We start from the raw sequence: 26,224 nt of genomic DNA on the forward strand, positions 1-26,224 counted from the left end.
CCAGGGAAAAAATGATATTTACCGATAATATCTGCATAGATTTCCATTTTGTTGTGTTGCTGAGCCAGTGTGAAAGCTTCATTGTTACATTTGGACATGACAAGAAACTGGATGGCAGACCCATAGTCACCAAGCTGTAGAAAAAACCTGAAGCAAAGTACTTTCTTTAATTAGCTAGACTCTTAAATGAGTTTGTGATTTACAAAATTTTCAACCAGGGGAAACCATTTAAAAATCAAAATTTATTAGATAAATTGCAGTTCTTTTTTTTTTGAAATGGAGTCTCACTGTCACCCAGGCTGGAGTGCAGTGGTGCAATCTTGGCTCATGCAGCCTCCGCCTCCTGGGTTCAAGCGATTTTCCTGCCTCAGCCTCCCAAGTAGCTGGAACTATAGGCATGCACCACGACACCCAGCTAATTTTTTGTATTTTCAGTAGAGATGGGGTTTCATCATGTTGGCCAGGCTGGTCTTGAACTCCTGATCTCAGGTGATCCATCCATCTCGGCCTCCCAAAGTGCTGGGATTACAAGTGTGAGCCACCACACCCAGCATGCAGTTCTATATTATATGCTTACACTTGAAAGACATACTCTTGTCTGCTGACCACAACAGCCTTTGAATTTAAATACTTAGACCTGATAAAAAAAATAAAGACTAAATATTCCTTTTGAATTAATATGTTTGATGATAGAAAGTGGAGGCTTACTTTTATGGTTAGTTTTTGAAAGTCCAAAAATATTAATGTATTATGTTACCTGGCTACCATTTTGGCTCCATCCGGAGACTGGGTCTCTCTAACAATACTGACAGCTTTTTCAGGATTATTGAGGTGATCCAGATAGATGCGGATTACACTTTGCCATTGTTTTGCATTCTCATAAGCCACAACAGCTTCTTTGTATCTGTAAAAACATAGCTCAGATAAACTTTTTTTAACACTGTCAATCTGGGGAGAAAATGTTGATAAGTGTTTAGGACACTTTTTCATGTTATTGATGGTGACTGCTTATTTTTCCTGAACTTCTTTTTCCTTTAACAGAAAAATACCAGAAACCACCCCACTAAAATGTTCTTTTTAGCAATTTGATGAACAGTAAAATATCAATATTAAATTGTATTTTCCCATCTGAATCAAAGCCATATTTTTTTTACATTTTACTGCTTTTTTTTCCTTTTAAGTAGGAAGATTATAATAGTAATATAGAAAACATAGAAAATGTAGATTTTTTTTCACAATTATAGATACAGCTTCATGGTGATATATAAAACCTTTACATATCCTCAGTCACAAAGCTCATACCTTTGTGTTGACCTCCAGATAGAGCTCAGGATCCCTCTTCAGTTCCTGACCGGCTCTCAGCTCCCTCCATTTCAACAAGACATTCGGTATATATCTCTATTTCCTAAGGTTACTTTTCTAAAAGTGCAGGGTATTAAATCTCCTTTAAAAGTTTCTTAGTAGATATTTCCAAGTTAATTTCCAGAGGCTATAGAAAGTTACACCTCTTTAAAAAAATTTTTTTTTATTTTTAAACTTGTTGTAGAGATGGGCTCTCTCTCTGTTGCCCAGGCTGTCCTCAAACTCCTGGCCTCAAGTGATCCTCCTGCCTTGGCCTCCCAAAGTGCAGGGATTCCAGGTGTAAGCCACCATGCCCAGCCCAAAAGTTACATTTCTATTGGTTGTGTACATATAAGCACATTTTGACAACATGGCTATTAGTTTAAAATAAATATTTCCAAATATGGCAGGTTGCCTTAATTTAATTACTATTAGTGAGGTAGAACCTTTTCATGTTTACATCAAATGCAATTTCATAATTGTATTTCCTCCTCTGGCACCTGTGTTCTTGTCTTTAGCCCATTTTCCTATTAGTGTCTTTGAGTTTCTTGTATTAAGTAGTGGGAGATCTTTGTATGTTTAGGATATTAACTATCCATTGCTATATTTTAACTGTATTACAATAGAGTTATAAATTTTTAAATACAGTTAAAATATAGCAATGGATAGTTAAGCAGCTTAAACAAGCTTAAACAAGCAGCCCTATGTGGCTTCAGCAAGCAGCTGTATGTTTCTTCACTTTTCTTTCCCCCTGCATCTGTGATTTATAAAATAATAATCCTCCTTAATAAAATAACAATCACTTTATTTTCATGTCATATTATATCAAAATTTCAACTTCCACTATAAAACCCTCAAATAAAAAGAGATATTAGTCTATATTTGAGTATATAAAGGAAACACTGAGATATATGAGGTACAGGAGAATTTTAATAGTCTGGCACTTCAGGTCAACAAAGGATTAAATAAAGGTGTTTTCTGTCTTTCTCTACTTTGCCTTTCTTACAGGGTTGCAAATATCAATGGTTAATTTGTAAAGCTTATATTACTTTAAATTGGTATAAATTTGAGAAAGTGTACAAACCTTCCATCTGCTTCCTTGGCTTTGGCATACTGCAAATGGATCTTAGGAGAAGAAACATGGGGCAGAAGATCACCAACTTTTGCCCTGGAAAAGTAGGTCCAGGAGAACAATATGAGTACCATGTTCACTCTAAAAGTAGCCTGCTATAACCAAATGTTAGGTTTTAGGATGCAAAAAACAGTTATTACTATCTTTCAAAAATCTTGGTTCCTGGTGGGGTGCAGTGGCCTGTAATCCCAGCACTTTGGAAGGGTGAGGCGGGCAGATCACCTGAGTTCAGGGGTTTAAGACCAGCCTGGACAACATGGTGAAATCCTGTCTCTACTAGAAAAAAAAGTACCAAAATTAGCCAGGCATAGTGGTGGCATGTCTGTAATCCCAGCTACTCAGGAGGCTGAGGCAGAGAATTGCTAGAACCCAGGAGGTAGAGGTTGCAGTGAGCTGAGATCATGCCACTACGCTCCAGCCTGAGCAACAGAGCGAGACTCTGTCTCAAAAAAAAAAAAAAAAGAAAAGAAAATCTTGGCTCCTATGGGTAAAAGCTGATTTAATTGCTGTTTCTCCTAACACCCACTCCACTCCCACCCCCAAGGGTAGGAAAATGGTTAGTCCATTAACTCTGTTAGGACAAGGGGGGTTTTTGTTTTTTCCTACTAATTTATCTGATTAAGGATTTCTCCACACCAAACCAGGAGAATGTGCTATTCTTTGGAAAAAGAACTATTAATATGAACTTATCTAAGGAGAACAAAAGAGATGAAGGGCAGGTCTAGATAGGGGAACAGAATGGACAGGGAGAAAGCATGGCAAGGAGGCAAGTGGGGAGACCCCAGAGGCACATTCATTTCCAATCCTGTTCAGAAACAAACCGCAGGCGGCTCTTACCAATTCTTAGAGCGGATGTAAACAGATGCTGCTTTGTCATAGTAGAGACCTTTTTCATACAGTTGGGCTGCTTCTGAAAATTGCTAAAATAAGACAGGATTATTAAAATACTAAGTTATTATGTATAAAAGACCATATGAATATTGATGCAGACAAAAGAGGACCTTCATATTCTCCAATATGGCTCCACAGTCTCTTTTAAGGACCCTGCTGGGATGCTTCAGTGCTTGGTTAACCCCTCGACGTATGTCTCCCATTCTTATGGACATCTGGGCCACTCCAGCCAGACAAGCTTCATCATGTTCCTGCAATCACAAGGCAAATACTAACAAATCAGATTCTAACTTAACACCATGTGTTTAAGAAAGAACAATGAATTTAACTCTAAAATCATTCCAAAGGTTATGGTTTACTTTTATCTTTTCAGGGAAATCTCATGATTTTAAAATAACACTTGGGTCTTTTTTTAAAAAAAACCAGCTATTACAAAATTGTATTTTGTTCTGTGAAAGCCTAGATCAACTTCATGCTTAAGACCAAATTTTTACTATCTCTCATATGTCTTGACCTTCTTTTCTTTTTATTTTTTTTTGAGATGGGGTCTCGCTCCGTTGCCCAGGCTGGAGTGCAGTAGCGTGATCTCTGCTCACTGCAAGCTCTGCCTCCTGGGTTCAAGCCATTCTCCTGCCTCAGCCTCCCAAGTAGCTGGGACTACAGGTGCCCACGACCACGCCCGGCTAATTTTTTGTATTTTTAGTAGAGATGGGGTTTCACCGTGTTAGCCAGGATGGTCTCGATCTCCTGACCTCGTGATCTGCCTGCCTCGGCCTTCCAAAATGCTGGGATTACAGGCATGAGCCATCGTGCCCGGCCACCTTCATATGTCTTTTTGGTATAAAATTGTATGTAAGAAGTAATATACTAGCTATATAGCATAAATGCTATGAATAAAATTAAGAAGAAAACCATTTATCAAATTGCAGATTTCTCTATGAGGCATGATTAAACATAAAAACTTCATTTCTTTAGTAATTGTTAAATTCATTAAAGATACCAAAGACAGCTAAAGAACTCACCAAATAACTAATCTCTACTAGTAAGATATAATGTCAGATTATATTTTATCTAAAGCAGCATGTCTAGTAAAATTTTCTGTGATGACAGAAATGTTCTATATCTGCCCCATCCAATATGGTAGCTACTGGGCATTTGAAATACAGCTAGTGTAACAGAGGAATTGAATTTTAAATTTTATTTAACTTTAAATAATTTAAGTAGACACCTGTGGCTAGTGGTTACTGTATTTGATGGTGCAGATAAAGAATGAACTAAAATTGATGTAGCCAGACAAAGAAAATGTCAAAAACCTAAGAGATAAATGAGCAAAGGACATGATCAGACAATTCATTAAAAAATACAAGTGGAAACAAAATACAATTGGTCAATAAATAAAAACATGCTCAACTTCACCAATAATCAAATATACATAAACTAAAATATCTTTATTTGCTTATAGAATTGGTAGAGATAAAACAACTGATAACATTCAGTTTTGCTGAGAATGAAGGGGGCACTATCATACATGGAATGTGTGTGAATTATTACAATTTCTTTTGAACAGCAATTTAGCCATGTCAAAAATGAAAAGTACACTTTGTAACCTAGAAATCTAACTTATAGGAAAATATTCTTCAGAAATACTGTCATAGGTAGCTAAAGATACATGTACTAGGTAGAATATTCATTGTAGTGATTTTAAAAAACGAATTTAATTTTTTAATTTTTATTTTTTAATTAAAAAAAGTTGTTTTTTTAAAGACACTGGGCCTCATTCTACTGCCTAGGCTGGAGTGCAGTGATGCAATGCTACCATACCCAGCTAATTTTTTATTTTTAAATTTGTAGAGATGGGCCGGGCGCGGTGGCTCAAGCCTGTTATCCCAGCACTTTGGGAGGCTGAGGTGGGCAGATCACTTGAGGCCAGGAGTTCAAGACCAGCCTGGCTAACGTGGCAAAACTCTGTCTCTACCAAAAATACAAAAATTAGTCAATCATGGTGGCATATGCCTGTAATCCCAGCTATTCGGGAGGCTGAGGTACGAGGATCGCTTGAACCCAGGAGGTAAAGGTTGCAGTTAACCAGGATCGCACCACTGCACTCCAGCCTGGGTGACCCAGTGAAAGACTGTCTCCAAAAGAAAAATAAACAAATGAATTTGTAGATATGGGGGTCTTGTTTTGTTGTCCAGGCTGGTCTTGAACTCCTGGTGTCAAGCATTACTTAGACTCACTTTTCTTTTCTACTTTTTTTTTGGAGACGGAGTTTCCCTCTTGTTGCCCAGGCTGGAGTGCAATGGTGTGATCTCAGCTCACTGCAACCTCTGCTTCCCGATTCAAGTGATTCTCCTGCCTCAGTTACCCGAGTAGTTGGGATTACAGGTGCGTGCCACCACACCTGACTAATTTTGTATTTTTAGTAGACACAAGGTTTAACCATGTTGGCCAGGCTGGTCTCCTGATCTAAAGTGATCCACTGGCCTCAGCCTCCCAAAGTGCTGGGATTACCAGCATGAGCCACTGTGCCTGGCCCTGGGCCCACTTTTTTTTTTTTTTTTTTTTTTGAGACAGAGTCTCACTGTGTTGTCCAGGTTGGGGTGCAATGGCACGATCTTGGCTCACTGCAACCTCCGCCTCCTGGGTTCAAGCGATTCTCTCTGCCTCAGCCTCTCGAGTAGCTGGGATTACAGGCGCCCATCACCATGGCTGCTAATTTTTGTATTTTTAGTAGAGATGGGGTTTTGCCACATTGGCCAGACTGGCCTGGACTCACTTTTCATGTTAACATAGTTTGGTGATTTTTCAAATTAGCTATCATGAGGTTGCATTACTTTTGTAATAAAAATGCTATATATAAAATGGAAAGTCAAAAGATTTTCAACCTTCACAAGACATCACCTAACTTAAAAACAGTAATTATTATTATAAATCCTAGCTTTTTAAGCTAGAATTCTGGGATGGGAAAAAGAGGTAGCATAGTGGGTCATGCTTTCCAGGGTCATCTTAAAAGATATAGTATGAGACAGAAACAGCAGAACAAAGTTTTATGGATTGGGAATTCACTTTCAAAATGGTTACTGAAACTTTTTCTTTTTTCTTTGAGATGGAGTCTCACTCTGTCACCCAGGCTGTAGTGCAGTGGCACGATCTTGGCTCACTGCAACCTCCACTTCCCGGGTTCAAGCGATTCTTCTGCCTCAGCCTCCCGAGTAGCTGGGACTACACGCGTATGCCACCATGCCTGGCTAAGTTTTGTATTTTTTTTTTAGTAGACGGGGTTTCCCCATATTGGCCAGGCTGGTCTTAAACTCCTGACCTCGTGATCTGCCCGCCTTGGCCTCCCAAAGTGCTGGGATTACAGGTGCGAGCCACTGCGCCCAGCCTACTGAAACTTTTAAAAAGAGCAAAAGGAAAAATCTTATGAAAATCATAGCCTGTAGGTAAGAAAGGATAAAAATCTTATTTCCAACTTTACTTAGACTTATATTAAGAATGTAAAACTTATCAGACTGGTAAAAATATTGTCTTCGTCAGATTTTAAGAGCTTGAAGTGTTTTAAAATGATTTAACTATTTCCTTGCAAGGTTGTTAGTAAACCAAAGAAAAGGCTCACCTGCTAGATAGGAAATATAATACAAATAAGACCATGATTTTTAAAAATGAAACTGAAAATGAACCCAAAAATTATTAGGCATATCTTATCTTTATCCAAGGTTACCTTATTATCACCTGTTATTCCTTTCTCATAATGAGCCAAAGCATTTACATAATCACCCCTGAAAAAAAAAAGAGTGAATTTTAATATTTATTTTAGAATTTTATTTACATATACTTTTTCCTTTTTTTTTTTCTCTTTTTTTTACAGGGTCTTACTGCCCAGGCTGGAGTGCAGTGGCACAAACACAGCTCACTGTAGCCCTGACACCTCACTGGCTCAAGTGATCTTCCAACCTCAGCTTCCTGAGTAGTTGAGACTACAGGCATGTGCCACCATGCCTGGCAAATTAAAAAAAAAAAAAAATTTGTAGGGACAAAGTCTCACTATGTTGCCAAGGCTGGTCTTGAACTCCTGGGCTTAAATGATCTACCACCTTGGCCTCCCAAAGTGCTAGGATTACAGGCATGAGCCATAATTGGGGAGTAGTAGACCAATTTACAAATACAAGATTTAAAGGATAATCTTTGTCATTGAGTTGCTTAAGCTCACAAAAGATGTGGAACACTACAGATGCATTCTTTCAAAGTGCAGTATGTCATTATCTTACTACTTTAAAAGTAATTATTAAGCTGGGTTATGCTATACTGTAAGGTACTTACTGTGTGGTATGCTAGGAGCTACATTAATACTGTGTGGTATTTTGAGGAGCTACATTAATTTTCTTTTTAAATTCCAGGGTACATGTGCAGGATGTGCAGGTTTGTTACATAGGTAAACATGTGCCATGGTGGTTTGCTGTACCTATCAACCCATCACCTAAGTATTAAGCCTAGCATGTATTAGCTATTTTTTCTGATAAGAAGCTACATTACTTTTATTGGCTATTTTTGGTTAATTATTTCCTTTGGGGCACTAAATGACAATCACATGACCATAGAACATTTTTTTTTTTTTTTTTAACCAAAGGCCCAATATTTACAAGAATATATATTGAGGGAATCTAGAAGGCCATCAATTTATTAAAGGGTAGAAGTGGAGGAATACATTGGGGATTATAGTGCTGAGGGCCCTGGTTCTTATACCAAGAAAAAGTATTAATATACATGATATAAATAATATTCCTGGGCCAGGCACGGTGGCTCACGCCTGTAACCCCAGCACTTTGGGAGGCCGAGGCACACGGATCATGAGGTCAGGAGTTCAAGACCAGCCTGACCAACGTGGTGAAACCCTGTCTCTACTAAAAATACAAAAATTAGCCGCGTGTGGTGGCATGTGCCTGTAATCCCAGCTACTCGCGAGGCTGAGGCAGGAGAATTGCTTGAACGCAGGAGGTGGAGGTTGTAGTGAGCTGAGATTGCGCCACTGTACTCCAGCCTGGGTGACAGAGCAAGACTCCATCTCAAATAATAATAATAATAATAATAATAATAATAATAACAACTTCCTGTGACTGATGCTAACATGGGTCTGCATATACAGAAGACTTTTATTATTTTCAACTTATTTTCACTGTTTGGGATAGAATGAATCAGTGATTTGCCTAAGATACTTTTTGGGATCTATCTTCCTCTAAGAAACCATCTTCTCCAGAATAAATTCATCAGCTCTGAAATGGCATGATTTGAGATCTACCTTATCACTACTTTATCAGCTTAGACAAGTTACTAAACCTCTCTAAGCCTCATTCACTTTCCTCATCTATTAATGTAGAAGGACATTTTTGGAAAAGGAGCTGTTCGGCGGTTGAGAACTTTCTTTTGTTCAGCCTAGGACTCCAGAGTCAGCAATGTTCCTAAATGGAAATTTCTAATACGGACCTGATTACATCAACCAAGCTAGGGATTTTTCCTGAGAATCGGGAAGAGACATCCTCAGGTGATATCCCTAGCTCAGCTGATGTAATCAATTGAGTTGACAGTTCCTCCCACAGAAGCCTGAGGTTTTCCTTGGGCATGCTAAATTAATACTTTGGAACTCTCACTTTATTTTTTGTTATTTTAGCTCACTGGATTATTTATTATTTTATTTTGAAGCTCTCATATGGAACTAGCTCATCAGTTTAATCCCAGACTTTAGTAAGTTAAATCTCACCTAGACCTGATAGACTGGCCCTGCTTTGACCTAATCAAGGTCTTGGATGCATAATGAAACAGACGGTTGAAATGGAACACAGGCCTAGGGTCTTAGGTGTCAAAGTCAGTAGCTGGTGGCTATTCAGGTATTGATGACAATGAACTATACCTAAGTTAGGTCCCATTATCACAAGGAAATTCCTTCAGACTGTTGGGGGCTAGAGTGTGTGTATACTAGGGTCCGAAGATCTGCATACAAATATCAGTGAAGGCTTTGAGAATTGGTGGCTTCACGGTCAAGTGGTGAGCAGAAGGGGTTAGAAATGACAACACACAGGCTTTCAACTGACTTCAGTTCATCTGACCACGAGACAAGTTTGAGAATTTGTTACAACACTTCAAATTTTCCTGAAGGAAGTGAAAAATCTAAGTGTTCTGGATGGTCCAACGGCTTACTGGGGTGTCTGTACTCTGACAGGACATGGTGGATCATCTTTTCTCCTTAGCAGAGAAGTTTTATATTCTAAGACTCAGTCATCTTCAGGATGCAGGTGGAGGGCCAGGGGACTGGGGCCCTGTCTCTTGTGTTACGTACAAAGATTCCAATGTGCACTTTTTGGTATATGCATTTATAAGGAACAGAAATGTGGCAAACTTCATCAGATTGATTAAGAAGAAATAAAATCTCTAAAACGATTTTAATCTGTAGAATAGAAAACTTGAAAGAAGATACCATGTTTAGAAATGAAAGAGTACTTACTTTTCTTATTTTGAAACAGGGTCTTGCTCCACCGCCTAGGCTGGTGTATGGTGGCATGATCACAGCTCACAGCAGCCTCAACGTTCTGGGCTCAAGTGATCCTCCCACCTTAGCTTCTCTAGCAGCTGGGACTGCAGTCACGTGAGCCCAGGCTTGGCTTTTTTTTTCTTTTTTTCTTTGTAGAGACAAGTTCTCATTATGTTGCCAAGGCTGGTCTCATACTCCCGAGCTCAAGCAGTCTTCCTTCTTTGGCCTCTCAAAGAGCTAGGATTATAGGCATGAGCCACCATGCCTGGTACAGAGTAGTTTTTGATAGAGTAACTCCTACTACATGAATTTATGTGTCAGTATTCTCAATGAATCCAAAGTCTCTATGACAGTAAAGTAGAACTATGTGAAATGTTTTTAGAAAAAAATCAAATGTTATAACTATATTTTCTTTGTTTAAAGACTAATCTTTTTCCATATTTTAATATTTTTGAATGTTAGAATGTATCAAAATAAATGTTAAAATGTCTGGTTGTCATTACACATACATGTACAAACTTATATTTGCAAATGAATTATTCATTTATTTTCTCTGCAGATATTTACATTGGTAGCACCAACAATGGCTGAAAGTTAACTTAAAACTGGATCCTAAATGCCTCTAAAATTACACTTCGATGCAACACTGCAATAAAAATGTATAGTCTGTCAATTAAGACTATTGACAATTAAGAGGGTCTAGCAATTAAGAGCACTAGAAAATTCTAAATTTCTCAGAATAGATTATGGAATTTCCAAAGGCAAGAGAGATTTGTGACTCCTATTCATGCATCATAAAGGACTATTACTCAAGCCCTCAGTATCCTCCTGGGAAGAGTTTTTGGCTTGAATTGCAATACCAATTGTCTAATTTTCATACACATGAAACTCAAAAAACTATAATTAAAAAAATCATTTAGTTAAAAAAATGTATGTATCTGTGAAGTACAAGTGTAGGTCTTTGTGTGCATATATTGGGTAGTGGTGAAGTCTGGACTGTTAGTGTACTCATACCTGAATAGGGAAAACTGCACCCAGTGGGTAATTTTTCAACCCTCATCCACCCTCCCACTTTTTGGAGTCTTCAGTGTCTATTATTCCTCTCTGTATGTCCTTGTGTCCCCAAGGTTGAGCTCCCACTTATGAGGGAAAACATGCAGTATTTGATTTTCTGAGTTACATCCCTTTGGCCTCCAGTTCCATCCATGTTGCTGCAAAAGACAAAATTCATTCTTTTTTTATGGCTGAGTAGTATTCTGTGGGGTGTGTGTGTGTGTGTGTGTGTGTGTGTGTGTACACCACATTTCCTTTCTTCAGTGCTCTACTGATGGACACTTAGGTTGATTCCTTACCTTTGCTATTATGAATAGCGTTGCAATAAACATATGAGTGCAGGTATCTTTTAGATGTAATGATTTCTTTCCCTTTGGGTATACACTCAGTAGTGGGATTGCTGGGTCGAATGGTAGTTCTAGTTTTAGTTCTTTGAGAAATCGCAATACTGTTTACCATAAAGGTTCTACTAATTTACATTCCTATGAACAGTATATAAGCATTCCCTTTTCTCCACATCCTTACCAATGTCTATTATATAGATTTTTTAATAATAGCGATTCTGACTGGTGTAAGACGGTATTTCATTGTGGTTTTAATTTGCATTTCTCTGGTGATTAATGATATTGACCATTTTTTCATATTTTTATTGGTTGCTTATATGTCTTCTTTTGAAAAATGTCTATTTATGTCCTTTGCCCACTTTTTAATGAGGTTATTTGTTTTCTTCTTGTTGAGTTGTTTGAGTTCCTTGCAGATTCTGGATATTCGCTTGTTGTTGGATGCATAGTTTGCAAATACTTTTTCCCATTCTGTTGGTTGTCTGTTTGCTCTGCTGATTGTTTCTTTTGCTGTGCAGAAGCTTTTTAGTTTAAGTCCCATTTGTCTACTTTTGTTAGAAAAAACTGTAATTCTAAGCAAATAGAAAATGTAGACCAAACCTTGGTGTTTTTCACTATGGTTTGAAATTACAGAGCAAATCCTTAAAGTGTTAAAGGAGGTCAGAACCATGACGTAAGTTAGGAAAAGCAGTGTGATGCTATGCATAGTTGTTGATGGCCACATGCGATTAAAAATAATATTTAGGCTGGGCGCAGTGGCTCACGCTTATAATTCTAGCACTTTGGGAGGCTGAGTTGGGAGGATCACTTGAGCTCAGGAGACCAGCCTGGTCAAGATGGTGGGACCCTGTCTCTCTAAAAATTTAAAAAAATTTAAAAATTAGCCAGGCATTGTGGTGCATGCCTATAGTCCCAGCTACTCAGGAGGCTGAGATGGGAGGATCACTTGAGCACAGGAGTTTGAGGCTGCAGTGAGCTATGATCACACCACAGCTCTCCAGCCTGGGTAACACAGAGAGATCCTGTCTCTATTAAAAATAATAATAAAATAATAATAATAACATTTAGATTCTAAATGCAGAAACAGCTTAGATCCAGACTTAGATTTTGATGCTGAAAACTTAAAGTGGATAATGCACAGATAAGACATCATTAGAAAAAACATTTTTCAGATATATAATTAATATAGTATTTTTTCTCTAAAAAAATTATTAGATCAATGGAGGGCCTTATCATTAATGGAAGTTTCAAACTAAATATATTTGCAGTCATTGGCTACTGACTGAAATGTATAAAAACAATGACTTACGCGAATTCAAGCTGAATAGCATATTCTTTTGATATAAAAGGAATCTGGTCTGGGGCCAAATGCTTTGCCAGTTGTAGAGCACTGTCCCAATGCTGTAAATCCCTTCTCATCTGTTAAGAAGAGAAAGACCTTAATTTTAAATGAGCAAAATTATTTTGCAAAGTTACCACCAAGAGCTAGTTTTAATAAAACTAATTACAAAACCTTTTTGTTTAAATAATGAAACTTGATCTTTACAATGATAATATATTACTATAGCATGCATTCTCAATAGGGTTGACAGAGCCCTGAAGAAGGCAAAAACTGATTCTTGGAGGGGCAAAAAAACTTAGCTATTACAATGGTTTGTGGCCCTCCAAAACTCAATCTTATCTAACAAAATCTTAGTCCTTAGTATTTAATTTTTCTCAGCAGGGAGTAATCAAATTAAATTAATGTAATCAATTAAAGTTAAGTTTTATTTTTAGAAGGTAGTGATTTTAAAAAGTTGAGAACACTTTGCTATAGGAATTGGTGTGTTTTTCTCAGAAAATCTGAAGCTATATCACAACACGAGTAATAGCAAATGTAAATATATCTTTCTTCCTAGTTCCTGTGGTCTTTTATCTCTGCCTGGTACATAATTCTAAATATAAACTAATCATTAAGGAATCTTTTAAAGTTCATTCCTCACTTTATTCATACTTTCCAAACAATAATAGCTAACATTTTTCAAGTGTTATTATCTGCCAGATACTGTTCTAGGGGATTAGCTTATTTATCTTTCACAACTACCCTTTTGCAATGTATCAATACTTTCTTGTATCCATGTTAGAGATCCAGAAACTGAGGCAAAGAGAGGCTCCTCTGTACATAAGGTTACACAGCTGGTACATGACAGAGCTGGGCAGTAGGGCTCTGCCTCTGAACTCTTCACCTGGTTAACTCATCAGCTTTCAAAGTGAGGTTAAAGAGTAATCACCCTTCTCCATTATCAATCCATTACCTCAAATTCTTTCCAAGTCTAGCAGCACATGACAAGTGCCCACAGTTAAATACAGAAGAGTTGAGATGACATCTTTCCCCTCAGTCATCGCAGCCATATTCCCATTTCAGTGAGTACTAATCCAAGTTTTGAAAACTTCTCAGGGTGTCCCAATTATCTTAAATAATACTGTAAAATTACCCACATTTTTCTTAAAGTTAATTTAGTTCACTTAAAATTTAAAAATGAAAATTTGCTATAGAATGATTTGTAAAAGGAAAGCTGTAAAATTAATAACAAATGCTTCCAAAACAACCTCTTTTACATAGTTGTAGAAATGCCAGTTTTAGGTGAAATAATATTAATGCTTACAACAGCTAATGATATGTCTTTACTATTGATCATGCACTGTGCTAAAAGATCTTGTTCTCATTTTTAAATCTTTACAAATATCCCGTGAGCTAGATATTATTCTTCCTACTTTAAAGAAATAGGATCAAGGGCTCAGAAAGGTTAAATAACATGTCCAAGCTTACACAGAGCTGGAATTTGAACCCAGACATGTCTGACTGTGAAGTCTACGCTCCTCACTGCAAGTCTATATGGCCACGGTTCCCTTCTTCCCTGCCCTTGAACTAACTAGGCCCTTCATCCTGCTCTAGGCCCTCTCCTGCAATGCTCACCTCTGGGAAACCAGTGATGGTACACTAGTCCTTAGCTCACCTCTTAATACACAACAGAATTTCACACAATAAGGATAAATGTGCCTCGGTTTTCGCATCTGGAAAACAGAGAAAAAACCAATCCTATCTCATAGGATTGTTGTGAGGGTTTAATGAGTTAATACATGTCAAGTGCTTAGAAAAGTGCTTGGCCCACATAAGCACTCAATATATGATGATATTTTTCCTTGTATATGTTTTTGTAATTTACACAATCTGTTCTCTTTGGACACATTTAGATTTCAATTAGTAATGTTGTAATACCATGCATTTTATGCCTCCACAAAATGCAGAATAAACATATTTTTGAATTATGATTTTAATGAAAAATATTATAATTAATGAGTACTCAGGGGTTCTTAAACTGACATGCTTGAATTTTAGAAGGGGGAAGGCATATAGTGTCTGTGCTGAGAAATTTTAATTATATAGAAGGGGTGATCCTCCTTTGCATGTTCTTATGTTCTTTCTTTTTTTTTTTTTTTTGAGACGGAGTCTCCCTCTGTCACCCAGGCTGGAGTGCAGTGGTGCAATCTTGGCTCACTGCAACCTCTGCCTCATAGGTTCAAGCGATTCTCCTTCCCCAGCCTCCAAGTAGCTGGGATTACAGGCTCACTGCAACCTCTACCTCCCAGGTTCAAGCTGTTCTCCTGTCTCACCCTCCTGAGTAGCTGGGATTACAGGCACATGCCACCACGTTCAGCTAATTTTTATATTTTTAGTTGAGATGAGGTTTCATCATATTGGTCAGCTGGTCTCAAACTTCTGACCTCAGGTGATCCACCCACCTTGGCCTCCCAAAGTGCTGGGATTAGAGGCGTGAGCCACTGCGCCAGGCCCCATTTTTTTTTTCCCCATTTCCCCACTGGATACCTCTTACACAATTTCCATTCTTAATTGCTGCCATACCTCCAGGGCAGCAATAGGGCAGCTGGATGCAAGGTACAGGTCCTGAGCCAGGTTATAATCATTGGTAAACATGGCAAGGTGTCCTGCCAAAAGACTGTAGTCCTCTAGTCCCTACAAATAAAGGCAATTTTGATGAGAAAAAAATGTAAGAGTTTAACTTTTTTTTTTTTTTTTAAGGACTTTGATCTGTAGGAAGTGGTAATATTCTATCGATTCACTTGTTTAAGAGTTAGGTAAGATTAAATGGAAAAAGTTTAGACTGCATTTAACTTAAAATAGCATTTACATCTTAACTTACTTGATAATTCTATAACATGCTGTTTACCTTTATTTGTTCCAAGGACATCACCATGCCAACATTTCCAATTCTCCGATAAACACGGATTGCAAACTCTACTTCCATGTGATGTAGACAAGCTCTGGCCAACTCATTCCAGGCAGCCTCATCATTCAGAATCCTGCATATTTCCCAAGCATCAGAAAACCTGGGATGTAAGTACATAAGCTTAATCAGAACGCTCCACTTCCCACGTTAGGCAATTTTCAGACTACATGTTATCTAATAGTGTGCCCCAGATAAACTGTCTAAAACATTTCTTAACCTGTAATTGTCATTTGCAAGTAATGAAAAGACACTTAAGCTTTCTTCCTTTTTTGTGCAGATAAATGTTTTTCCCTGAATTTCTTTTATTAATCTGAATCTACTCTGTAATCAGCCTACTCAATTAACAACTAAACTAATTCTATTCATTTATTTCTTTTTATTTCACATATAGATGAATATTATTTTTGTTCTCCATAAGTCTAATAAAATTAGTATTCTATTCCTATAAATTTAGAAGTTTAAAACAGGGGTCAGCAAACTATGGCTCATGGGCCAAATCTAGTCAGCTGCTGTTTTGAAAATACAGCTTGAGTGGAACAGTCACTCATCAGCCCACTCTTTTTTTTTTTTTGAAGACAGAGTCTCGCTCTGTTGCTCAGGGTGGAGTGCAGTGGCGCAATCTCACTTAACTGCAACCTCGGCCTCCCTGGTTCGTTATTCTCCTGCCTCAGCCTCCTGAGTAGCTGGGACTACAGGCGTGCACCACCACGCCAGCTAATTTTTTGTATTTTTAGTAGAGATGCGGTTTCACCATGTTAGGCAGGATGGTCTCGATCTGCTGACCTCGTGATCCACCCGCCTCAGCCTCCCAAAGTGCTGGGATTACAGGTGTGTGCCACCGCACCCAGCCCAGCCCACTCTTTAATGGATTGTCTATGGCCACTTTCCGGCTACAACAGCCAGCCTGAGTAGCTGTGATAGAGACCCTATGGCCCTTAAAGCTTGAAATATTTACCATTTGGACCATAACAGAAAAGGTTTTCAGACCTCTGGTTTAAAACATGAACATAAATGCCAATTAAACTTTTGGTGGAACCTCTACATGAGTGAATATATTACATTTATCTATCTCTTCATTTATCCATTTATCTATTCACCTATTCATTTTTCCATCCAACACATATTTACTGAGCTCCTCTTATGTGCTTGGAAACATGACACAAAAATCAACCACAGTTGCTGTCCTTAAGGCAGTCACAATTGGGGAAGGTGGAAGAGACAGATAAGGAAACAAATGACTATAACACAGTTTGACAGAGGTAACTGAGTACTTACAATAGGTAACTCTTGGTGCTAAGTCTTTTGCATAATTTCCCTTACCCTAATAACACTACCCACTAAGTATTATTATTATTTCTCCTTTAAAGATTAGGAAAGTGAGGCTTACAGATGTTAAAAGACTAGCCCAAGGCACACAGAGATAAGTGGTGTCCCGCTCTTAACCACTGTGTATACTGCATCCTGGCTCTGAGGCAACCCATCAGAAAGACCCCAAACAGGACTGCCTGTGGTGGTGGGGAAGTCGGGGAAGGCTTCCTGGAGCAGGAGATGGGTAATTTCCACTCCACTAATTTCTGATGGGTAAAGAAAGAGGGGTTACTACATTCAGAGATAGGGAAAGGGCGTTCCAGGAAGAATCGTGAAATATATGCAATTTCAGCAGCCAGTGGAACAGAGAGGGAGTTGAGTGGAAACAGCTGAGCTGGTCTTAAATCATGAAGTGCCTAGTAGGTCATGGAGGTCCCCCAGGAATTTGGATTTGTTTGTAAAAGCAATAGGAAGTCGCTGAAGGATCTTAAGCAGGGAAACGAGGGGATCAAATCACATTTTCAAAAGTGTGTGGAGAACAGATGAGATCGTTATAAGGCTACCCGCAGACACAGCAGTTAGGAAGTGGAGAGTTACATTACACATTATTCCAAGTGAGGGCCTGGGTAAAGACAAGGGAACACAGAAGGAGGAAAGGAGCTGGTGTATGTGTGTGTTAAGGCATGTGCATGTGTGATTAGAGTGAGGGAAAATAGGGGTCTGTGGAAATTGATGAGTTCAGTTTTAGAAAGGGCAAGTTTGAAGAGCTCATGGACTTCCAAGTACATATGACTGGAAGGTAGTTGTAAGTACAGGTTTAAGATAAAGACACAGATTTTAAAGTCAACTTCATATAGGTGGTATGTTGAGCCATGTTAAGCAGAGGAGATTCACTCAGGAAGAATAATTAGAGTAAGAAGAGAAGGAAACTCATGAGACCCCAATAAATAGCACATTTAAGAGAGGCTCAGAAGAATTAGAACGTCAAAGGAAATTCACGGTGGCTCTAGGAGATAAGAGAAAAAAACAGGAAAAGGAAATTACAAGCAAAGCAAAAATCAAACTTCATTATGATGAAATCAAGATATTGTTGACATAATTAGGTTTATTAGGATTTCACAATAACTGGGCTCTTTGGAAGCTTAGAAACCATTTTGTTCTTACAGGCTTTTCTTATAATAAAGTACTCATAATAAAAACAGCTTACTATCTTATCTGAGCCTCACAATACCCCTGTGAAATGAACAAGGGAAGTACTGTTATCTCCATCTATTGAATAGGATTTGACATTTTATCAAAAAGACACCTGCACTTATATGTTTGCTGCAGCACTATTCACAATAGCAAAGTCATGGAATCAACTAAGTGTCCATCAACAGATGACTGGATTTTAAAACGTGGTGTGTATATATAGATATACACACCATGGAATACTACTCAGTCATTAAAAATGAAATCATGTCTTTTGCAGAAATATGGATGGAATTCGAGGTCATTATCCTAAGTGAAATGCCCCAAAGTCAAAAACTGCACGTTCTCACTTAGAAGTGGGAGATAAACAATGGGTACACATGGATATACAGGTGGAATAAGAGACACTGGAAACTCCAAAAGGTGGGACAGTGAGACGGGGTTGAGGGATAAAATAATACCTACTGGGTACAGTGTTCACTATTCCGGTGATGGGTACATTAAAAGCCCAGACTTCACCATATGCACTATATCCATGTAGCACAACTGCACTTATATTTTTACATTTACAAAAAATAAAAAATATTCTTGCAAGGAGAAAGAATAAAGCAATAAAATAAGATAAAATAATTATAGGATTTGACCTTTAAAATCACAAAAGCAAATGAGAAGTTCCAAAAGAAGTCTCTTTGACTTCACTCTTTGAAAGCCTACCTTTTTAGCATTAAATTCTGTGCCAGCATTGGTCTCAGTTCGTCAGGCCCCGTATCTTTGAAGTTGCTGAGAAAGCCATAGGTGCTAAGGTAGATGTTGTTTACTTTTCCACTCTGTGTTTGGCAGGTCAACTCTCCATTATATAGCAGCAAAGGTTTATGAGCAAAAGGAACTTTGGTGCTACCAGCCAAAATAACCTTGGCTCCTACATTATAAAACAGACATCTCAATGCTGAAAGCTAATACTCAGCACAAAAATCAGAAAGGCATGTTTTAATTTTACTGCAATGGGGAAATTCATTTGTCAGCAAATATACACAAAAGGGGTTTAGTACCTTGTATAGTGTCCTTGTGAAAGACATAAGTGTACACCTTATCATCATCATAAGCAATAAATACACCTTTATCCATTGGCCAGTTTTCCCAAAGAATACCTTTGATGGTTGGTGAAAAATCTGGAATCTCACAGGTAGTGTCATTAACCTACAAAATAAGATTTGCAGATTTGCCCCAAGTCTGTACTTAAATCATTATCATTTGCTGTGGTAGAAGCCTGTTTGCAGCCTTAGCTGGCTTAGCTTACTAAGTCATATTCTACCTAACATCACTCCAACAACAACAGAAAAGAAAGTTTCTTTTTCCATTCTTATCCTAGGTCTGGCTTGAAAAAACTATAGTTATTTGGAAAATCCAAGGTTTGATCTAAAATCTGGCAAATTTGTAGGAGATTGCACGAGTCTAGACACAAAGCTTCAGCTTAAGGAAAAAAAATTAAAGCTGCTCAAGATGACAGAAATTTAAACTACGAACACACTTGTATTTGTGTTTAGAAATTTTTCATAATACTGAGTATTTGATAATACTAGGTATTAAGAAACAAATTAATTCACATGATTGAAGTAAATTACACTAGGGATGCTTTATTTCAAAAGACTTCTCTAAAATGCATGTCAACAAATATAAATATACAATCATCCCTCAATATCCATGAGGGATTGGTTCCAGGATCTCCTACGGATAGCAAAACCCACAGATGCCCAAATCCCTGACCCATAAAATGGTGTAATATGTGTATAACCTGTGTACACCCTCCCTTATACTTTAAATCATCTCTAGATTACTTATAATACCTAATACAACATAAACCTCATGTAAATTGTTGTCATACTGTATTGGGAATATAGACAAGAAAAATTTTCTGCACAGGTTTAGCGTAGACAAAGCCATCCATTTTTCCTCTGAATATTTTTGATCCACAGTTGGTTGAATCCGTGGATGAGGAACCCATAGATAGGGTGGGCTGACTGTAATATTATACTAAATAAGCTATTTGTTAAAATCAGTCCATATAAGTCCTGTGAACGCAGGCAGATAGGCTTATATATATCCTGAATAGGGAACTGAAAAATATCTGCCTCCTCCTACTCTCAAAATAAAAATGAAATAAAAAATCCCTGCAAATAATAAGTAATACTACAAAGCTGTGTTATTTAATATAGTAGTTGCTATTATAACATCCACATGTAGCCAGATGTACCTATTAAGCACTGAAATATGCCAAGTCCGAATTGAGATATGTTTAAGTGTAAACTACACACTCAGAGAGTTCGCATGAAAAAAAGATTGTAAAATATCTCATTACTTTTTTTTATATTCAATTACACATTGAAATGATAATATTGAGATACCATTGCATACCAGTCAGAATGGCGATTATTAAGTCAAGAAACAATAGGTGCTGGCAAGGCTGAGGAGAAAGAGGAATGCTTTTACACTGTTACTGGGAATGTAAATTCGTTCAACCATTCTGGAAGACAGTATGGCGATTCCTCAAGGGTTTAATTAAATATATTAAAATTAATTTCACCTGTTTTTTATCTTTTAAAAAATGTAGCTAATATAAAATTTTTAATTACATATGTGGTTCACATTATATTTCCATTGGACAGTGCTACTTACAAGATATTGTACTAATTACTTCATTTCATGCTAACCTTATACTCTAAAAGCCAGGTACTATTATTATTCCCATTTTACAGATGAAGAAACAGAAGTACAGGGAAATCCGCCCAAAGTCACACAGCTAGTAGGTTGATGAGCCAGTATTTGAACCCAGGCAGTCGGGCTCCTGAGTCTTTGCTTCTAACCCATGTTAGTCTATGTTATAGTGATGCTCACTTTGTATAGATGAGCACATCAGTGCCACTGGACTAGTGGGTGAACTTTTTTTAAAAAAGGTAACCATTTGTTGAGTGCTTATTATGTGGCTAACACTGTACTAAAAGCTTACATGCATCATCCTATTAACTTTTCATTTAACAACCCTACAAAGTAGGTACTAGAACTGTCTCTATCTTAGACAGACAGGAAAACTGGAAATCCAGTCAAAGTGCAGCTCTTTAACAGAAATTATCAAGAAAAAGAGAATTGTAAATGGAGAAAGTAAAAATGAATGAAATCACCTTGTTTAAGGCTGACCTTACTCCTTACCCTTTCCTAGTAGCCACACCCTATTTTTGACTTTAACTCCTGACAGACACCTGATTTACCCTCCTACTCTCTTGTATATTCTGTCTAAGCCACAGTTTCTAACTGTGGTGAACCCACATGGGGGAAATTCAAGGCAGCTCTAATTAGTTCCCTGTTATAGAAGGGAAACCTATACAAGGTGGAATTTCCATATTAAGTAGAGGGGACTCGAGGTTTATCTTCATTTATGTCATTCATCCTTCCTTATTTGCTTTGCAATTAGGGGAGGAGTGCATTGAGTAAGAACTAGCAAATTAGGAATTTGGCATAGATAATTCAGGTACATCTGTGGAAATTCATTATATTTGTCAAATAAAGAAAGAAAAGAAAAGAGAAAGAGAAGAGAAGGAAAGGAAGGGAAGGGAAAGGGAAGACGAAGGGAAGGGAAAGGAAAGGAAGAAGGGGTGGGCATGGGGAGGAAGTAAGTCTTTGTATCAAGCGAAGTGTAGCAGTGAGGAGCAGCCTGTTTACATTGAGGGGACACCACAGTGAGACCTAGGGACCTGGAAACAGTATTAAGGATGGGTCCACAAGCAGCTGTAGTTTATGTGAATTTGACCAAGAACATAGTAAACTATTAACAGGATATAAAAAGTAAATGAAAAATCCAATTATAGTAACTAATGTAAAGGCACATCTCCTTTTTTCTAAATCTATTTTCAAAAAAGTTAAGGACATTTAAAAATATGAGTGGCTGATTTTTAAAATGGGCTCATCCATTTTTATTCATCTAATACAGAAATACCTGTTCCTTGTGCTCAGGATCTTTAAGGAAAAAGGAAAATCAACTGAGGTGGGCAGAAAGGACAGATAAGCTCACTGCCTATCGGGAGAGAAAAGCCACGTACAGGAAGATAAACTGTAATTATTGTATTGTGCAGTAAGTATACGATAAGGTTGAAAGTGGTATAGGATATAATAACTATTTTTTCCCATTAAAAATCTTTCTGGGATGGCCACTATGAAAAATTACAGAATAATGGAAAAAGTTGTCTTGATATAGTCATAAGAAATCTATCATAAACATGATATGAAGATGATAGCGAAGAACTACAATCCTTGGCACTAATTAATAGAAAATTTTACATGAGATACGCTTTAAACACACTTTTTTCCCCCTATATTGCATTTGAAAAAATAAACACTTAAAAATGTTCTAGACTTACTGGACAGTAAACAAATCCATCACTTTTTTCATCAATGAAAACTAATCTGGTCCCATTTGGGTCGGGAAAAATCTTTTTCACACTGACAGGATGTCGATAATCATTAACGAACTGCCAGTCTTCAATGTAGAAATACTGAACGACACCAGTCTAAAAAAAAAATTCAGTCATGAAAATATAAAAGGTAGTCAAGGAAATACTAACTTTCAACATTTAAATTAAACATACGTCCTAATTTTAAGAGAAAAATGTCATGTTTTTGATGAAGCGTCTAAGAATAATATTTAGTATATGTGAAAGGTACAGACTCAAGAAAATAAATAAAATGGGAAAAGCTGGGCGCAGTGGCTCTCACCTGTAATCCCAACACTTTGAGAGGGGTTTCACCATGTTAGCCAGGATGGTCTCAATCTGATGACCTCGTGATCTGCCTGCCTCAGCCTCCCAAAGTGCTGGGATTACAGGTGCGAGCCACCGCACCCGGCCCAGCCTACTCTTTAATGGGCGGATCTGCCTCCCTGGTTCAAGCGATTCTCCTGCCTCAGCCTCCCGAGTAGCTGGGATTACAGGCATGCGCCACCATGCCCAGTTAATTTTTGTATTTTTAATAGAGATGGGGTTTCACCATGTTGGACAGGCTGGTCTCGAACTCCTGACCTCAAGTGATCCTGGCCTCGAACTCCTGACCTCAAGTGATCTGCCCACCTCGGCCTCCCAAAGTGTTGGGATTACAGCCATGAGCCACAGCACCTGGCCATGTTCACTATTGTCACTGAAGTGATGGTGTTTCATGGGCATATACATGAGTCAAAACCTATCAAATTGTACACTTTTTAATTTTAATTTATTTGTTTTTTTTGGAGACAGAGTCTTGTTCTGTCACCTAGGTTGTGTGCAGTGGTGTGATCTCAGCTCACTGCAACCTCCACCTCCCAGGCTCAAGTGATTCTCCTGCCTCAGCCTCCCGAGTAGCTGGGACTATAGGCATGCGCCATTAAACCCAGCTAATTTTTGTATTTTTAGTACAAACGGGATTTTACCATGTCGGCCAAGCTGGCCTCAAACTCCTGAGCTCAGGCAATCAGCCTGTCTTGGCCTCCCAAAGTGCTGGGATTACAGTCATGAGCCACCGTGCCCATCCAAATTGTACACTTTAATAGTGCATATTTTTGCATATCAATGAAACTTCAATAAAGCTGTCAAAAACCATGATATTTTCTGAATTACTCAAGAATGAAACTAGAATAGTTGCTGCTTAATGAACAGACTACTACACTTATTCCAAAAGTACTGTGGCATAGTGGAAAGAGTAGATTTTCCATCAGGAAATCTTAGTTTAAGTTCCAGTTTGCTACAGACTTGCTAGCCTCTCAATCTTCAGTATCTTCCTCCTGAAAATTTCCCTGTGTATTTTATAGATGAGATAAAATAAGTGAGATCAAGGCTCTATAAACTATTAGGGTCATACAAATGTCCTGTTCTGTATTTTTCCATATCACCAAATTACCTGATATATGAGACCTACCTTACTGATGTATATTATCTCAAAGACTTACTAGTTTCGGTCAAACTTAAATTTTAAAAAGTCTCTCATATGGCAACAAGCATGGTTTAAAACATGTTCTTTCAAAAAAATAATTTAGGTCAGGCACCTGTGGCCCATGCCTGTAATTCCCGTACTTTGGGAGGCCAAGGTAGGAGGATCATTTGAGGCTAGGAGTTCAAGACCAGCCTGAGCAACATAGTGAGATGCAGCCTCTACCCAAAAAAAAAAAAAAAAAAAAATTAATTAGCAGGTTTCTAAAATAAATAAATAAATAAATAAAAAGAAAATATAAAAAATGTTTCGGCTGGGCACAGTGGCTCACACCTGTAATCCCAGCACTTTGGGAGGCTGAGGCAGGTGGATCATGAGGTCAGGAGTTCAAGACCAGCCTGGCCAAGATGGTGAAACACTGTATCTACTAAAAATACAAAAATTAGCTGAGTATGGTGGTGGGTGCCTATAATCCCAGCTACTAGGGAGGCTGAGGCACAGTACTGCTTGAACCCAGGAGGTGGAGGGTGGAGTGAGCCAAGATCGCACCACTGCACTCCAGCCTGGGTGACAGAGTGAGACTCTGTCTCCAAGCAAACAAAAAATTTTCAAGGAGGTCCATTTCTTGAAAAAAAAAAATAAAAGAAAAAAGAAAAAAATTAAAAACTAAAAATTAGCAGGGCATGGTGGCATGCCCTTTTAGTCCCAGCTACTCAGAAGGATGAGACAGGAGGATTGCTTGAGCCCAGGAAGTCGAAATTGTAGTAAGCTATGATCGTGCTGCTGCACTCCAGCATGGGTGACAGACTGAGACTCTGTCTCTAAAAAATAATAATGGTAATGATAATTTCATGTGAAAAAGTGGAAACTTTTAAAATAGTAAATATTTTCTTTGTTGTTGTTGTTTTTTGTTTTTCAGACGGGGTCTTGCTCTGTTACCCAGGCCGGAGTGTAGTGGCATTATCTCAGCTCACTGGCAACCTCCACCCCCGGGGCTCAAGTGATCTTCCCATCTCAGCCTCCTGAGTAGCTGGGAGCACAGGCACACACACCACCATATCTGGCTATTTTTTTGTATTTTTATTAGAGATGGGGGGGTCTCGCCATGTTGCTCAGGTTGGTCTTGAACTCCTGAGCTCAAGCGATCCACCCACCTTGGCCTCCCAAAATGCTGGGATTTTCGGTGGGAGCCACTGCACCTGGCCAATATTTTGCTAAAGTGGAAAATAATGCATTTTCTACCAACTTTGCTTAATTCTTTTACAGACTGATCAAGGTAACAGGTATGACATACTTTGAAAAATCTGTGAAAACTGTTTACAAATATAAGATGCTATAACTGTTTTATGTGCATGTGGCTAATGTAATATTTGGAGATATAGGGTACCTATGGTTCAAAGGATGAAGAAATTGAAGTCAGATTCTCAATATTCAATTAATTTTAATATTTGCTGAATGCCTACTAAATGCAGGCATTAGAGATTTGAAGTGGAATTGTCTATGTTCATCACCAAATTAAATCCTTAAGGCACCCAGATAGGGAAAATGGTGCTTGGAGGGGTTAAGCACCAGCTAGCAAGTAATAGAACTGGTATTTGAGCCCAGATTTGCTAGGCTCCAAAGTCTGAGCTTTTCACTAGGCCATCAAAATTGCTTAAAATCACGAAAGCACTGATATTAACAAATCATGCCACCGACGTGTTCTATATACGTACAGTCATTCACCACATAAGGTTTCGGTCAGCGATGGACTGTGTATATGATGATAGTCCCATAAGATCAGGATGGAGGTGAAAAATTCTTATTGCCTAGTGACATCGTGAATGTCATAATGTCAAAGCATAAGCCATTACTCATAAGTTTGTGGTGATGCTGGTGTAAACAAACCTCGTGTGCTGCCAGTTATATAAAAGTATAGCGCATATAATTATGTGTAGCACATAATACTTGATAATAAATGACTGTTACTGGTTTATATATTTATTATACTATACTTTTTATTGTTATTTTAGAGTGTACTCCTATTTATTTAAAAAAAGTTAACTGTAAAACAGGCTCAACCAGGTCCTTCAGGAGGTATCCTGAAGGCATTGTTATCATAGGAGATGAGAGTTCCATGCATGTTATTCCCGCTGAAGACCTTCCAGTGGGACAAGATGCGGAGGTGGGAGACAGTGATACTGATGATCTTGATGCTATGGTGGCCTGC

General features: G+C 38.1%; 1 protein-coding gene across 3 annotated transcripts in view; it reads right to left on the minus strand.

The window, feature by feature from the left end:
- The window catches only part of WDR19 (WD repeat domain 19), a 93,771-nt gene that overhangs the window by 32,175 nt on the left and 35,372 nt on the right, over positions 1-26,224 (minus strand). For all 3 annotated transcript variants that reach the window (XR_003309719.1, XM_026455803.1, XM_026455804.1), the window contains exons 15-26: positions 22,479-22,628; positions 19,119-19,266; positions 18,784-18,988; positions 15,511-15,670; positions 15,186-15,296; positions 12,591-12,700; positions 7,086-7,143; positions 3,475-3,615; positions 3,311-3,393; positions 2,426-2,509; positions 758-904; positions 23-147 (exon numbers count right to left, since the gene is read on the minus strand). Coding sequence is in view for 2 of the 3 variants with exons in the window: in XM_026455803.1 (XP_026311588.1) it covers positions 23-147; positions 758-904; positions 2,426-2,509; positions 3,311-3,393; positions 3,475-3,615; positions 7,086-7,143; positions 12,591-12,700; positions 15,186-15,296; positions 15,511-15,670; positions 18,784-18,988; positions 19,119-19,266; positions 22,479-22,628 (1,522 nt within the window). In the remaining variant the exon portion in view is untranslated. The remainder of the gene's footprint in view (positions 1-22; positions 148-757; positions 905-2,425; positions 2,510-3,310; positions 3,394-3,474; positions 3,616-7,085; positions 7,144-12,590; positions 12,701-15,185; positions 15,297-15,510; positions 15,671-18,783; positions 18,989-19,118; positions 19,267-22,478; positions 22,629-26,224) is intronic.

This window comes from Piliocolobus tephrosceles, chromosome 3, assembly GCF_002776525.5.
Source record: "Piliocolobus tephrosceles isolate RC106 chromosome 3, ASM277652v3, whole genome shotgun sequence".
Classification (NCBI taxonomy): domain Eukaryota; kingdom Metazoa; phylum Chordata; class Mammalia; order Primates; family Cercopithecidae; genus Piliocolobus; species Piliocolobus tephrosceles.